This window comes from Alnus glutinosa, chromosome 11 (assembly GCF_958979055.1).
Source record: "Alnus glutinosa chromosome 11, dhAlnGlut1.1, whole genome shotgun sequence".
Taxonomy (NCBI): Eukaryota; Viridiplantae; Streptophyta; class Magnoliopsida; order Fagales; family Betulaceae; genus Alnus; species Alnus glutinosa.
In genome coordinates this window covers 17,864,156-17,880,317 of record NC_084896.1, presented here as the reverse complement: position 1 = coordinate 17,880,317, position 16,162 = coordinate 17,864,156, and the positions used below count along the sequence as shown (strand labels likewise).

The following is a 16,162-nucleotide window of genomic DNA, read 5'->3' as shown; positions in this document are numbered from 1 at the left end:
AAAACCAACAACAATCATTAAATGCTCACTTGCTCAGGAAGAGGAACGGTCGAACGAACAATTTTGTGAAAAAAAAAAAATACAAATCTGCAAAAGCCAACCATAAGAAGCCATTAAGCCAAGAATACAAATTTTTTTCTTTGACCTCCGGCATCTGCACCACCTCCTCGGCAATATCTCGCATGGTAAGCACTAAGCAAGCCATCTACCTGTTTTTCTTTTCTTTTCTTTTCTAGTACTAGGCAATGGGCATAGTGGATGAGACGAATAGACTGTAGATTTTCTTTCGTTTTTTTTTTTCTTTCAAGATAACTAGATAAGGGATGAAATATGTGGTTCATGACTTTTCAACGTTGCCAGATTTTTTTTTTTTTTTTTTTTTTTTTCTTTCTGTTTTGTTGATTTTCTTTCTTTCCTTTTTTTTTTTTTTTTTTTTTTTTTTTTCCCAACTTATCTTGACTTTTCAACGTTGCCCTTTCAGATTTTTTTTTTTTTTTTTTTTTTTTTTTTTTTTTTTTTTTTTTCCTGTTTTGCTGTTTTGTTGACTTATCTAACTTTTCATATTTTTTTTTTCTTTTTATTTTGTTGAATTCTCTGACTTTTCAATTTTTTTTTTTTTTTGTTAATTTATCTGACTTTTCTGATTTTTTTTTTTTTTTTTTCCTTTCTGTTTTGTTGACTTCTTTTCAGATTTTTTTTTTAATAGTTGCAATGTGAGTCATGTGACTTGTCATACCCACAACCGCATTTTTTTTTTTTATTTTTTTATTAAGTTAATTTTCTTTGTTTTGCTTTTCTTTATTACTTATAGTCATTGCAAATTGCAATTTGCAATGACTATGCATATATAGTTGTATTTATTTGGATTAAGATATGATAATCTATAGTTGTTGATAGTGTTTTTCTGCAATGTCTAGCAGTCTTGTTCTGTTGGTGTGGTCTGCTATTTAACTGCCTTTGTTCTTATTTGGATGTGTTCCAATTTTTTTTTTTTTTTTACTTGAGGATTATAACTCTGTTTTGGTAGTTAATAGAGAATTAATTCTTCCAAAAAAAAAAAAAAAGATCTTTCATCATTATTACTTAATAAATTGTAACTTTTATTTTTGTTCAAACTTCCATTCTCGAATTCAGTTTATTTATTTATTCTTTTGACATCAATGTGATTATAAATAATTTTATTGACTCTTCTTTTTTATTATATTTTTTTATTTATTATTCTGATGAGAACACCATTGTCATTTTTTATTTTTATTTTTATAAGGTTTTCTTTATACTTTGGGATTGGTTCAACTGGCCAAGTGACAAGTTTCAGTAGAATTTTTGCCACTCTCATGTATGTTATTTGCTATTGTTTGTTAATTTCTTAGATTAATAGCTATCGGAATATGCTAATAATTTTATTAAAATATCATTAGAGTATGTGACGTTAGGCCATTAGTTGTTTAGTGTGAAAAGTCTTAATACTAATAGATAAATAAATTTTCAGGTTTCCAAAAACTCTTAAATTACAACATGAGCAAGTCAAAAACAATTGATGCATTTTTTTTTTTTTTTTTTGTATTAGTGCCTACATGTTAACTGATACATTAATTTGACATATATTTATGAAGTTTGATAGCTACATTTTTTGTGATACATATATTATGTTATAATTTATATTTTGAATTGTAATTACCATACTTTTATGTATTATAATAAAAATCTAGTATATATAAAAAAAAAAAAAAAAAAAAAAAAAAAAAAAAAAAAAAAATTATTTTAATTCCGCCCCTACTAAGATAGATTTCTGGCTCCGCCACTGGTTATAGTAATCCTCCATTTTCTCGGGAACCAACCGAGAAACATGTTTTCCTAGCGATTCAAACCCTGTTTGCAAATTTCTCCTCCTTTGAATTCAACTATAAATGTTGCCCCGAGGTTTTGTCATGCCCAAATTTGTCTATTATTAGTCAGTAAATTAGACGGTCATTTAAGGCCACCCCCTTCCCAAGCATTTTTCTTTCTTTTTTTTTTTAAAAAAAAAAAAATACTGAAGGTTTTTTTAGATTAGTTTTTAATTTTTTTTAGATTTTTTTATTATGTTTCAAAGTAGTAATAATAAATTATTGATGTGATATAAAGTAAAAATAATTTTTATGAACGTGTGTGACTGCTTTTTTCAATCCAACTATTTTCAACAACAATTATTTTAATTTCACACTAATTTTCATAACTCTAATCATTTCCCACCATAATTTTTCTTGAAAAAACACTCTCATACAAGTATCACCCAAACATGAATTCTGAATTCTATACACTTTATTTTGCACTCCCAAACATATTTTTCAAATATAATTAAAAAGATCTAAATCATCCAAACATTTTTTTTAAACCACTTTGTTTTTGGTATTCACACTAAAAAAAAAAAAAAAAAAAAAAAAAAAAAAAACCCCAAACATATCCTAACTATTTCTTAGAATTGACATCGGACTTTTCCAGGACCACTAGGTTTCTCCCCTCAATTTTTGCAGGTGAATGGCATCTTGAAAATGATTTTCTCCCGCATTTTTGCGTGGAAATTGATTTGTGGATTGAATTTTGCAATGTCCTAATTACCAAACATGAATCGTGGAAATAATTAAATAAAACAAAATTGGATTGGAAATTATTGCTTCCAAACATGTAAATGATGATGTCAAATAAGTGACGTCACTTTAGAAACTTCCAAGGAAGAGAAGAATATTTGCCAAACTGCGAGGCCCACATTGCAATTATTATACGTTTTCAATTGCCTAAGCTTTCATTCTGTCTTCCACAATACCAGCACGTGAACGTGAAGCCTTTATATATACACATACAATACAAGCCTTTTCCTCATCAGAGATCACTGCAAAACTCTCTCTCGCACGCTCATGGCGTCTCTTTTCCATCACTCGACTCCCCAAACGGACGGCAACCCAGAAATCAACATCGCAGTAGAAATGGAAGCAGTGAATCCGGTTCGAAACCAAAGAGAAGCAGATGGTTTTAAGATGACGACAGCTCGGACTCGGTCGGAGGATGGTGTTTTCCTGACATGGGAGGATCTGTACGTGACTGTTTCCAACGGAAAAAATGGCACGAAACCGATCCTTCAGGGTCTAACGGGTCATGCCCGACCCGGGGAGCTTCTCGCCATAATGGGTCCTTCTGGTTGTGGCAAGTCCACCCTTCTTGATGCATTAGCGGGTACGTAATAACATACTCCGATCCAAAGCTTTACTAGTGTGCTTTTGCCTCAACTCTTGCTTTTTTTCTTCTTCTTTTTCTTAAAGCACATTAGTAACCAACCAGAAACAAGATCTTTCCCGCTTACAATTGGGATGGAGGGAACAGGGATATGGAAATGCTGCCTGAGTGATTTCTGGCTGCGACTCCGACGGGAGCGGAACCAAAAAAACATATAACGTGAGGAGGGGCAAAATAAAAAAAAAAAACAAAAAGTAAAAACAAAAAAAATATAGACGAACTTCACTTAACTTTGTCAATTTTCATTACATTTACAATTACTTTCTTCAACTTAAAAGATTCTCCATTTAATAAATCAATCTTTGTTTTTCAATTTTACTGATCTGTTAAAATTTAATAGAAATATTAACAAAGAGGTGTTAGAATTCTTAAACTACTCACGCTTGATCTTAACGTGAATTTAATGAAATTTTTAAAAATACTCACGCTGAATCTTTAATATATATATATATATATATATATATATAATTGGATGGAATTTCAAATATGGTGGTTATAGTGTAGGATATGAAACTAAAAGTTGCATTAATGGTTGATATTGCAATTTGCAGGGAGGTTGGGTTCGAACATAAGGCAAACAGGGGACATTCTGATCAATGGTCGTAAGCAAGTCCTCGCTTACGGAAGATCGGTACGGAAAGAATGCAGTTATATATATAAAAATCACGCTTGCTTCGTTAAGTCAATTACGTGTTGGGTTTTATCTCGTCTATTTGTATTTCTATACAAATTTATCATTGTATTTGTTCATATATTTAATTGGTATATTTGTAAAAATAATAAGACCAAATGAATGTGTAAGAGCTCTTTTTTGTTTAGGAAACTTTACTTACTACCATGATCTTTTATTACTTTTGTAATTATAATCTTGAACTTCAAAAAGTGTAAATTTAGGATATCAATCTTTAATTTTTTTTTTTTAATTTTTTTTTTTTTTTTAATTTCAACTGTTTGTTAAATTTTTTCGTTAAATATTGTCAAAATTTTTAAAATACTCTTCATTGTTTTTTTTTAAAAAAAAAAAAATTGAAAAGATTTAGGTGTTAGTCAAAATTTAACAAAATTTACAAAGATACTCATAACTGAATATTTGAAATTTTTTATAATTTTCTTTTTTCTTTTTTTCTTTTTTTTATAATTTTTCTTTTTTACAAAAACAGGTATTTTTAAAATTTTGATCGAGTTTAACAAAAAATTCAAATGAAATGTTGAAATTAAAAAAAAAAAAAAAATTAATATACTAAATTAATATTTTTTATAGTTTGAGGTGATGATTGTAAAATTGAAAGATGGATGATAAAAGATGTGATTTTTTGTTTTTACTTCTTTTTCAAGTGGATAGACATACTTCTTTTTCAAGTCTTGATTATGGACTTCGTGGGTGTCTATTCAGGGAAATGACGACCATTTTTTGCAAATTTTATTAAATCTTGACTAACGCCTAATTCCTTGCCTTTTTTTTTTTTTCCTTAAATAAAGGAGGGGCATTTTTTAATTTTTTCAATTTCACTCATCTGTTAAGATTTTTCGTTAAGTCCTGTCAATTTTTGAAGTACCCCTATTATTTTTTTCTTTAGAAAATAAAAAGTAAATTAAAGATTCAAGCTTGGATATATGTTTTGCGAATTCTGTTAAATTTTAACCAACGCCTAATTCCTTACAATTTTTTTTTTTTGCTTTTTTTTTTCCTAAAAGAAAAAAGAGGGGTATTTTAAGAATTTTGACACCTATCTATAAAGATTTAATGAAAAATTCTAATGGATAAGTGAAATTGAAAAATATTGAAAGATAGATCCATTGAATTGACATTTTTTAAAGTTTATAAATATGGTTGCAAAAAAAATGAAAAATCAGGGTGGTTGAATCGTTGAAGAAGAAAAATTCATGGTATAGACATTATTATTCCTTGAAATTTTAATCATTGAAATAGTCCGAAAAAGTATGAAGGTTGCCATATGCAGATATTCCTTCTCCACCCTGTCTGTTTGATGCTTTGTGTGTGTGTGTATATATATATATATATATATATATATATATATATATATATATATATATAGTAAATTACCAAGATATATATATCTTCGTAATTTACTGGGATTCGTATTTGTATTTATATTTGTATTTGTATGCATGTGTATTTGTCTTTATTTGGTTAGTCTTTATATTTGCATGTAAGAGTCATAGGTCTCTTTATTTGGGTTCTCTTTATTTGTGTTTAAGTCTTATTTTCTTATCTATAAAAAAAAAAAAAAAAAAAAAAGTCTTATTTTCTTGTTAGTACATATTTTCCATGTAAGGGTCACAAGTTTAATCTTATAAGTAATTTTATAAGTCTCTCATATGACATTTTTTATTCCTAAAAAAATGAATTGACTTTTAAAATTATCATTTAATTTGATTAAAATTAAATTTAATAGTGATCAATCACAAGCCAATAATGAATTTAAAAACCATTTCATTTTTTGATAGACACAAAAGGAATTTCTAGTATTACTCCAATAGTTTAAGTTCTTAAAAGGAACCTGAACCTCACAACACAAAGTTGATTTAAATTAATTCATCTATACCAATATCTATTCCAAACTGTTCTTACATAGAGATTACAGGACCACTTACGTATACTAAGAGTCTTGCTTGCACAAAAAGAAAAACTAGCATGGAAATAAGACCAAGGGAATTAGAGTAATGGCAAAGAGATGAATTATTTAATAACCTTCTTTGGAACATCCCAAAAAAAAAAAAAAAAAAAAAAATCCCCTTAAATAATCAGTAAAGACTATCACAAGAAATATTAGAACATAGTATAATGACTTTATTCCAATAATCATACGGTTTGGAATCCACGATAATTATTTGCTTAAATTGATAGCAGGATTAGGCAGGTAATGTGAGATACCTCATATAAAACCTACTTATCCGAATAGGTTGCAGTGTAACCCATAATTTTTATGCATACGGGTCTCAAATGAGATATTTCACGTTATTTGTCTAAATTGTTAGTCTTACACAGCACATTGCCAGTAAGATTTGGTAGGTTGGGTCAAATTTGTTATTTCTCCTAAAAGAAGTGAAAAAAATTGAACATAAACATTGTGTGAGACACAAGATGATATTCTAATAATCTTCAATTTTGTCGAATTTAGGCATATGTAACACAAGAAGATACCTTAATGACGACTCTAACGGTCAGAGAAGCCGTGTACTACTCAGCTCAGCTACAGTTACCGAACTCCATGTCAAAATCCGAGAAGAAGGAGAGAGCAGAGATGACGATGAGAGAGATGGGTTTGCAGGAATCAATGAACACAAGAATCGGCGGGTGGGGAGTCAAAGGCATCAGCGGCGGGCAAAAGAGGAGAGTCAGCATTTGCATAGAGATCTTGACACGCCCGAAGCTTCTGTTTCTCGATGAGCCGACAAGCGGGCTCGACAGCGCAGCATCGTATTATGTCATGAGCAGAATTGCACGCCTCGGTCAAAGAGATGGGGTTGGAAGAACAATTGTCGCCTCCATTCATCAGCCCAGCAGTGAAGTCTTTCAGCTCTTCCACAATCTCTGTCTCCTGTCTTCAGGTAGAACCGTCTATTTTGGTCCTACTTCTGCAGCAAATGAGGTAAATAAAACCAACTTTTTTTATTCTTTCTTTCTTTTCTGTTTTACCTTTTCTAGTTGTTTTCCTTTTTAATTTTTAATTAAGAGTTAATTTAAATTTTCATAAATTTTATAAGGGTATAAAAGATATTTCACCTCTTTTTCTTTGAACCTAACGGTATAGGTGAATTTAAAAGGAGGTGACATCGACAATGAAAAAATTGATAATTTAAGGTTATAATTGCAAAAATCTTAATTCTTGGTGAGGGTAAGTGAAGTTTTGCCAATTTTTTTTAGTATTTTTGTAGCATATTAGATATGGAATACATAACTAATTAACCACTCTTCCAATTTTATGTACGTAGTTTTTCGCTTTAAGTGGTTTCCCCTGCCCTACTCTCCAAAATCCATCCGATCACTTCCTGAAATCCATAAACAAGGATTTCGAAAAGGTAAGGTTTTCTTCTGTCTTAGTTGAAAATCATAAACAAGTGATCAAAAGAATGTTTGTGATGATTCTAAATTTTGCTTGTTTAATTAGGATCTCGAAGGAGGTGCAATTGGAGCAATATCTGCAGAGGAAGCAATTGAAACACTTTTAAGGTCGTATGAATCATCAGGCAGGCTCCAACAAGTAACAAAGCAAGTAGCTGAAATACATAAACAAGTAAGCAAGTAATTTATAATAGATTGCTATACGACTCACATGAGACTAGGATGACGTGACAGGGATTATTCTCAATGTAAACCGGTTGATTTTCAATGTCACGTCATTCTAGTTGTATAGTAGTCGTATAAGGATCTATTAAATGGCATTTTCTTTATAGTTTTATGCTATATATATAAGTTGATGACTGATATTTTCTGAGGTTTCAGGACTGTAGAGAATTGGAGAGGAAGAGAAGCCGAGCAAGCTTCCTTAGTCAATGTCTTGTTCTAACGGAAAGATCTTTTGTGAACATGTATCGTGATCTGGGCTACTATTGGCTGCGTCTAGCAATATATATAGCATTGGCTATAGGCCTTGGTACAGTGTTTTACGAAATTGGGGATGGTGAGAGTTCAGTTCAGGTATGTGAGAGCGAAAATGAAGAAGTATAATTTGATTTTGTTCTTGCAAATTAAGGTTACATGAGGATTGAAATTGAACCAAATTTTGTGCTTTTGATCGATTCTTTCAGGCTAGAGGTTCACTAAGCGCGTTTATAGCTTCATTTATAACATTCATGGCCATTGGTGGATTTCCATCCTTTGTGGAGGATATGAAGGTATTTTCAACTCCTTTTTTGGTTGTCAGCTAATCCCGAGGATAGATTGCATATGACGATGGATAAGGATTCAATCCTGCTTGAGTTGCTAGTAATTTGAGTAGGTAATATGATAGAGTCTATATAAGACCCACCTATCCGGATAGGTTTTTTGGGTTGCTCGGCTACCTAAAGCCAAACAAGCCCTTTCCATTTCCATCTTTGAGCTACTCAGATATCCTCAAATATTCAGTCCATTGAATATATATTAGATAGAGATACGTGTTTATTTTGTTGTCCGAATTATTAGCAATTTGGTCAGTAAGTGTGAGAGAGTCTCTACGGATTTCACCTGCCTGAATAGATTTTTGAGTCCGTCTACTTACTCCGGTAAGAGCTCTCACACATTTACTGTCCGGATTACTTGAAATCCATATCCATATTTTTAAGATACTTCCCTGTTTGCTCGTACATACTGAAATCTTTTTTAGCAAGCGCATCAGCATTTTAGTACTTCCCGTTACTGAGAAATTAAACTTGCTCAAATATCATGTTAGGCAATATATATAATTTCTCCTAAATAAACTCTTCTTCAACCTTAATCCAGATATTCGAACGAGAAAGATTAAACGGGCATTATGGTGCTACTACGTTTGTCATCAGCAACACATTCTCCGCTCTGCCATACCTAGTACTGGTTTCAGTCATTCCTGGAGCAATAGCTTATTTCCTACCCGGACTACGCAGTGGCCTACAATACTTCCTCTACTTTGCTCTTGTGTTATTTGCTTGCATGATGTTGGTTGAGAGCTTGATGATGATTGTGGCAAGCATTGTGCCCAACTACCTGATGGGTATAATAACAGGCGCAGGAATTCAAGGCCTAATGATTTTAGTCGGAGGATTCTTCAGATTGCCAAATGATCTTCCAAAGCCATTGTGGAAATACCCTTTACATGAGATCGCTTTTCACAAGTATGCCTACCAAGGAATGTTTAAGAACGAGTTTGGAGGAGCAACGTTTCCTAATTACCAACCTGGAGGGCCACCCACCATTTCTGGAGATGAGATTCTGAGAAATACATGGCAAGCTGAAATGGGTTACTCCAAGTGGGGTGATCTTGCCGTTTTGTTTGGGATGATAGCATTTTATCGACTTCTTTTTCTCGGCATCATAAAGGGTACTGAAAAGATCAAGCCTTTGATTACGGCTTTCAAGTCGAAGACTTCGAAAACACCTACGCAGGTTTTGGTGAATCCTTCTTCTACACCCTTAGGTGGAGAGAAACTGTAGCCCATTTATGATTGCCCTTGATTATGCTAAAAAACAGAACATGATTGTTCTAGTCGAAAGACATAAGACTAAGGGTTTGTTTGGTAATGTTGTAGGTTTCTTAGAGCTGCTTAATTTTGGAAAATTGCTGTGGAGAAGTTGCTGTAGATCACTAGCAGAGAAAGCTATTTGGTATATTTTGGGAAATGTAAAAACTACTATTAGTAGAACTGCTATCTGATAATATTGAAGGAGACATAATCTAAAAAATGCAAAAACTTATAGTACTTCAAATATGGTTCTTTGCTACCTGACTTCTTTACGTGGCCAAGCTCGTATTTTCTCCATGTAATGTTAAACAAACAAAGAAACAAATTTTTTATGATGGTGAAACAAAATCAAATCTTTCAACTTGTACTAATGCATGTTGTTAGAAAATAAATTTTAGCCATGGTACCACGTTAAAGACAATGTAAAAACATATCTAGAACAATTTTAAACATTAATTCAATGTTTTTAACATGTTAACAATGTTTTAAACATGCCAAATCAATCAAAGAAACATTTTGTCAATGAGTATAAAGTATGCAAAACAAAATCAATATGAACACATGTTGCTGCATAATTTTGCAGCAACACTGTCTTGGTGCAAACAATTTAATCGAACTTTAAACATGCAACCAGTCTCTTGGGATTGGGATGATCAAATCAAGGTCCCAACATGTTAATAAACATTCTAAAGAACCAAGAAACATAAAAATCAAGTCACAAGAGCTGCTGGAAAAAATTTCAGCAGCTTCCTAAGCAGTTGCAGATTACAAGAAGTATGTCTAAAGTGTAATATTCCTTTTTTGTTGTGGCCTTTATATCACATTTACGGTGTTTGCTATGTTTATTATTTTTTAATAAACATATACGGTATTATGATTATTTCTATTAATTTAGATTACCGTAAATATGGAATCGGTATTATAGTTATTTCTATTAATTTAGATTACCGTAAATATGGAATCGGTTAATTGATTTTAAAAATCAATTAACAATATTGTTTCCTTGATGGAAGGAAACAATACGGAGTTTACCATTTGAGGGTCCCTAACCTAGCCTATAAATAGAGTGCCTGTGTACACTATCAGTACAGCCATCAAGCAATAGGCATAGGTTAGAAGACACCTCATAATTTTGTTTTTAGAAGTTCTAGAGGAGTGCTTGAGCAACAATGGCCGGAGGTATGCCTAAAACTGTTCTATTTAATTTTCCGCTGCGCATGTTAGGTTAAAGAAATAATTGTTATTTAATTATTTCTAACATGTGGTATCAGAGCCATCCTCTGTGCTATTTTGCTTAGCGTATAATTTTACTATGCTTTATCAATATTGAATCAAGTATTTTTATTTGTTATCAATATTGAATCAAGTATATTCTATTTGGTATTGTTCACTTCTGTTTGTCAATATTGTTTGAGCAATATTATGTCTTTTGTGACATGATAGAAACGCATTAGCGATTATTTTGTGAATATTTGTTGTTCACGTACTGTTTGTGAAAACCCATAAATTTGATATAACTATTTTTTGTTTTATCACTATTCTGTGTATTGTGATATACTGCCTAATTTTGAGTTGTTGTAATCTTAATATGGGTATTTTCATAAAGGGGTGGCGGCTAGGGTTCTATTTTTAGGGTTTTCAACCCATCTGGAACATTACGGTTCGGGTTGGTTGGTGACCGGGTAGGGTTTCGACCCATTAAGGTTTCTGGATTGGATATATTTTCGGGTAGGGTTTTTTAAAACCCATGCAGTTTTGGGCCAGCACTATACATAGACCTAGAGGCCCGACCCGATTAAGTGGGTTGACCTAATTGCCCAATACAGTAGCCCATTTGGAGTCTTGTGACCCAAAAGCCCAACCCAATATAGTAGCCCATTACAGAAGCCTTTAAATAAAATTAAAAATAATAGGCTCATGTGGGGTTTAGAACTTGGGTTGACCAAGTGTAAAGGGCTTAAGGCCACTTACTAAACCATTGGGCCATGTGTTTTATTATGTCCTCATATTGCAGTTTTATTCCACTTATTATTTACAGTGTTGTATGTTAAGATTATTGTTTATTTAATACATGAATTGAGGAATATATTTTTAATTGTTGAATTTATATTGTTTAAATATAAATTGCTTGATGCCTAGACCTAAGAATAATTAACAATACCATATATACTGGTGTGTTTACAGTAATATCTAAGAATGCAATGTCGGGGAAAGTTCTGGCAAGGAAAGTCTTGGGATTTAAGTGTGTCCGGTGTGACCCCCCTCACTTTCCTGGGAGCTCATCTGCTTATACCTTGGAAAATGCTGTTTACCCCATTTAAGTATTGGTTTGTTATATTCCTGGGGCTATTAAAGGGGCATCTATAAAGTTGTTAGATGTTAATGAAGTAGCAATTATCATGATAATTTTGGGAGAGCCACAGCATCCCAATTTTGAATGACAATTGCATCAAGATTACACACACGTAATTATCATTATGATTTTGGTGAGCCACAGCATCCCAAATTTTAATGATAATTACATCAGGTTTACACGCATGAACCTCATAAAGATTTATTAGATGTTCATGAATTACAGCATGATTATTATGATTTTGGGAGAACCACAACATCTTGATTTTATAATAATTGCATAAAGATCGTACACGTGAACTTCATATAGAAAAATTAACATCGTCTTGTAATTAATTCATAAATTTAATTACTTATCCCCACAGGGAAGTTTTTATTTTTATGACTTAATTAGAATAAGATAACAAATTTAGTATTGAAAGTAAAATTTCTCTCGGTTGCCACAGGTACGGAGAATTTTATTTATTAATATTTAAATTTGCTTTAGTCTTATTAATAAAGAGTAAATTTCATGCGCGATGCAACCTTTGCCCACAGGTAGGTTGAAATTTACTATTTAAATTGGCATTGGCTAATTTAAAATAAAGTTAATTCATAGCATTAAAGTATTTATTTTATTTTTGGGTTATTGCAGCTATTCATATTACTCTACCTTGGTAGTTTTATATTCCAATACATTATGGTAATATTTTTCTGACTGAAAAATATTAATATGCTTTTCATTTGGGGTGTTAAAAATTTTGGTGCTCCGTGTGGACAAACCACCTACTCCCGCGGAATTAAGTACGCCACGTGAGATTATTAAGCATGAACAGTGGGAGTGATTTAATCACTTAAGTTAGATGTTCATGAAATCTCATGTCACTAAAGTCATCAGGATTTATTCCTGAATGTTTTAGAGCCAAAGTTTTACAAAGGTTGTTTATGAACATTTAGTAAGTTCAAACAAAACTTGGCCAGAACCCTAATAGAAAAAGCTTTAAAGACAAACCTTTTACAGTTTCTAAAGTGTTTATAATCTCATTATGGGAATGAAGGATATTATAGCTTAGCCTAAGTCCCTAAAGATTAAAATTTTTGAGTCATTGTTGGTCTATTTCATTTTTCTGAATTCTCTCTTCTAAGTGTAGAATTTTATCTTTTAATACACATAAGGATAAATGGTTAGTAAGTGAACTTCTAACCATGTGTGTTCAAGGATATGAGAGAATTCATAAAGTTCACATGATTACTCATGTCAAGGGAAGGACCAATAAATGCAATCATGTCCAACACTTAAAGCATAAGAATAAGGTGCCAATAAAGTATTATGGCAATCAAGATACCTATTTCTCATGCAATAATGAAAATTAAGGGCATATAAAGAAAAATTGCATGAAGTATAAGAAATGACTTAAAATAAGGATAATCTCATATATCTGGTATGTCGTGAATCTCTTTTAGTGACTCATTCAAATATATTGTGGATTGTTTATGGTTTAACAATCCACGTTGTCAACACAAATGCAGAGTCTTTTTAAAATGAATAACACGTATTTATAATTTGAGGTTGCTGGGATCTATAGGTTAATTTTGAGATTCAGTTATAATTTTTACCTCAAAAATAATTTATATTCCATAATCTTTTAGAAATTTATTTTTCTAGTTTGGCTTGTTAAAAATTTCAATTTTATTTTAAACTTGAAATTTTTCTTATTTTTGGTGGAATATTGGTTGGGGTTTATTTAACGTCTATTTAAAATTGACCTACATCCCAATTATTGAAACAAAATTATTTGTTTATTTCTGCATACTGATGTTGACGTAAAGTAGAGTCTTTGAGAATTTAAAAATGCTCTTGTTATGGCTTTGGAGATTGCAATATATCTCTATACAGAAAATAAAAGTCTGTAATTTACTGACTTTGGTACTTGTGTGGACTGTATAAGGAAAGCATTCCAACAAGACCACTAGAGGTGCCAAAGAGAGCTTTTTGAGATTCTTGAGATCATGTACATTGAAAGGTGTTAACCTTTTTCTACCCATTGCCTAAATGGTCAGAGATATTTTTATCTCTTTTAGTGATGACCATATAAAGTTTATGTATCTCTATCTTCTAAATATTAAAGCTGAGGTATTGAATGCTTTCAATACCTATAAGGAAGAAGAAGAGAAACAATATGAAGATCATAAGATCTAATATAGGCATAGAGTATTAAGGTAGGTACACACAAAAGAGGAAATGATTAGTAATACTAATCTGCTATTACCCTTATAGAGTAAAGCTTTGAAAACCGTTGTGTATATGTTAAACAGTATTCCATCTAAGGTTGTCCATAAGACACATTTTAAAGTATGAAATAGATGGAAGCTTAATTTAAATTATTTACACATATGGGGTTGCCTTGCTAAAGAGAGGATTTATAATCCTCGCCTTAGGAAATTAGATTCAAGGACAATCAGCGGATCTTTTATAAGCTATCTAGTAAACTTTAAAGGGTTTTAATGTTTTATTGTCCTTCATATAAGCCTAGAGTTGTTGATTGTAAAATTTCTAGAGGATACAGAACCTAGTGGGAGTGCTCATTCACATAAATTGGAATTTGAGGAAGCACTAGAGTTGGCCAAGTCTCCTCCTCATAGAGGATGATTGATTGTATTCAGGGAAAATCAGATTGATTATCCTGAACCACAATCACTTCTAGAACAACCAACTCATACAGAACAGGTTCAAAATCTATTCTCCCATTGCAAAATGCAGAGGAAGTAGAATTAAGAAAATCCTATAAAATAAGTAGATCAACAATTCTTAGTGATCATGTTGTATATCTCCCAAAGTCTGATGTTGACATTGGACATAAAGATGATCCAAATTTGTTTTCACATGCTATGAATGGAGAAAATTCCGCATTGAGATTCAGTGCCATGAAGTAAGAGATAAATCCATTGCTCAAAAGTCAAGCTAGACTCATAGCCAATGTTTTTACTCATAAGGAAGGCATTGATTATCGTGAAACATTCTCTTCAGTGTCTAAGAATGGTTCATCAAGATAATCATAGCATTAGTAGCTCATTTTGATCTAGAGCTACATCAAATTGATGCGAAAACAACATTTATGAATAAGGATCTTAAAGATGAGGTTTACATGACACAACCTAAACGTTTTATAAAATAACAGTTAGAATACTTGCAAATTAAAGAATTCTATTTATGGGCTGTGATAGATCTCTCACCGGTGATATACTTTTTACAAGGTAATTGTTTTATTGTTTACTGAAAACCTTGTTAATTAGTATATATACCTTAAGGTCAGTGGGAGTACAGTAATCTTTCTAGTCCTATATGTAGATATTGTTTTTGCAAGTGGTGATTTAAGTTTGCTATATAAGGTTCATTTCACAAAACTTTGAAATGAAGGATTTGGGTGAAACCTCTTATGTCTTTTGACATAGAGATTCACAGAGACATAAAGAATATTAACATTGTCTCGGAAGGCCTACATTGAAAAAAGTTTTGGGAAGATTTAGAATGAAGGATTATGTACCTTCAGTAGCAATTAAGAGGGACTAATTAAATACAGATTAATGTCCCAAAAGGTATTGGAATAAGGGCAGATGAAAAGTTTTTTGAAGCGTCTGCATTATGCATAACCATATGACTGACAATAAGTATATTGAGTCAATAAAGTGTTGCAAATAAAGTCTTGCAGTATATGCAAGGAACCAAGAAGTACAACTTAACCTAAGGATACACTTTCCATTTGAAGGTGGTTAGTTGTTTTGCTAATTGTGTAGATAGTAGAAAGTCTACTTTAGGGTATATATCTTTTTATTGAGAGATATATCTTAAAGATGCAGTATGCAGACTATGGTTGCTACGTCTACCAAGAAAGCTAAAATTCTAGCGTGCTATGAATTTAGTACACAGGCGATGGTTGAGACATTTTGTTGAAAGTCTCAATATTGTCGATTTTACAGTTAGACCATAAAGATACTCTGCGGTAATTCTACTATAATCTTCTTTTATAAGAATAAAGAGTAGAAGCAGAAGTAAATCGACATCAAGTATCTCAATACGAGAGATAACATTAAGAGATATAAAGGGTCTATTGAGTATATAAGTACTGAATTAATGATTGCGGATCCCATGACTTAAAGTTTACCGGTAAAGAAAGAATAAAGTCATGCGGAATATATGAGACTCATTAATTCATTTTCGCTTGGTTTGTCTCTTTTTGGTCTATAGACATAAAGTTATGATAATAAAGATTTTGTGCACATTTGTTATTTTATCCATGAGGATAAATAAAGTTGGACCCGAATGACTTATAGGAAGTTCATTCATAAAGCTTGATTATCCATAAGATACTCATGTAAGGAGTGTTTTACATTGTGATAC

At 31.7% G+C, this 16,162-nt stretch overlaps 1 protein-coding gene across 1 annotated transcript; it reads left to right on the top strand.

Annotated features, from left to right (window-relative positions):
• Positions 1-2,843: 2,843 nt before the first annotated feature.
• Positions 2,844-9,577, top strand: LOC133881679 (ABC transporter G family member 1-like). The gene is made up of 8 exons (XM_062320674.1): positions 2,844-3,210; positions 3,822-3,901; positions 6,414-6,884; positions 7,228-7,314; positions 7,404-7,529; positions 7,739-7,933; positions 8,044-8,130; positions 8,717-9,577. Exons 1-8 carry the CDS (start codon positions 2,895-2,897, stop codon positions 9,401-9,403), a joined length of 2,049 nt encoding a protein of 682 aa, XP_062176658.1. The 5' UTR covers positions 2,844-2,894; the 3' UTR covers positions 9,404-9,577.
• The last annotated feature ends 6,585 nt before the right edge of the window (positions 9,578-16,162 follow it).

Coding starts and splice junctions, on each gene's coding strand:
- LOC133881679 (XM_062320674.1), top strand. CDS start 2,895: ATGGCGTCTCTTTTCCATCACTCGACTCCCCAAACGGACGGCAACCCA. Junction 3,211..3,821: donor CCTTCTTGATGCATTAGCGG/GTACGTAATAAC, acceptor TGCAATTTGCAG/GGAGGTTGGGTTCGAACATA. Junction 7,934..8,043: donor ATGGTGAGAGTTCAGTTCAG/GTATGTGAGAGC, acceptor CGATTCTTTCAG/GCTAGAGGTTCACTAAGCGC.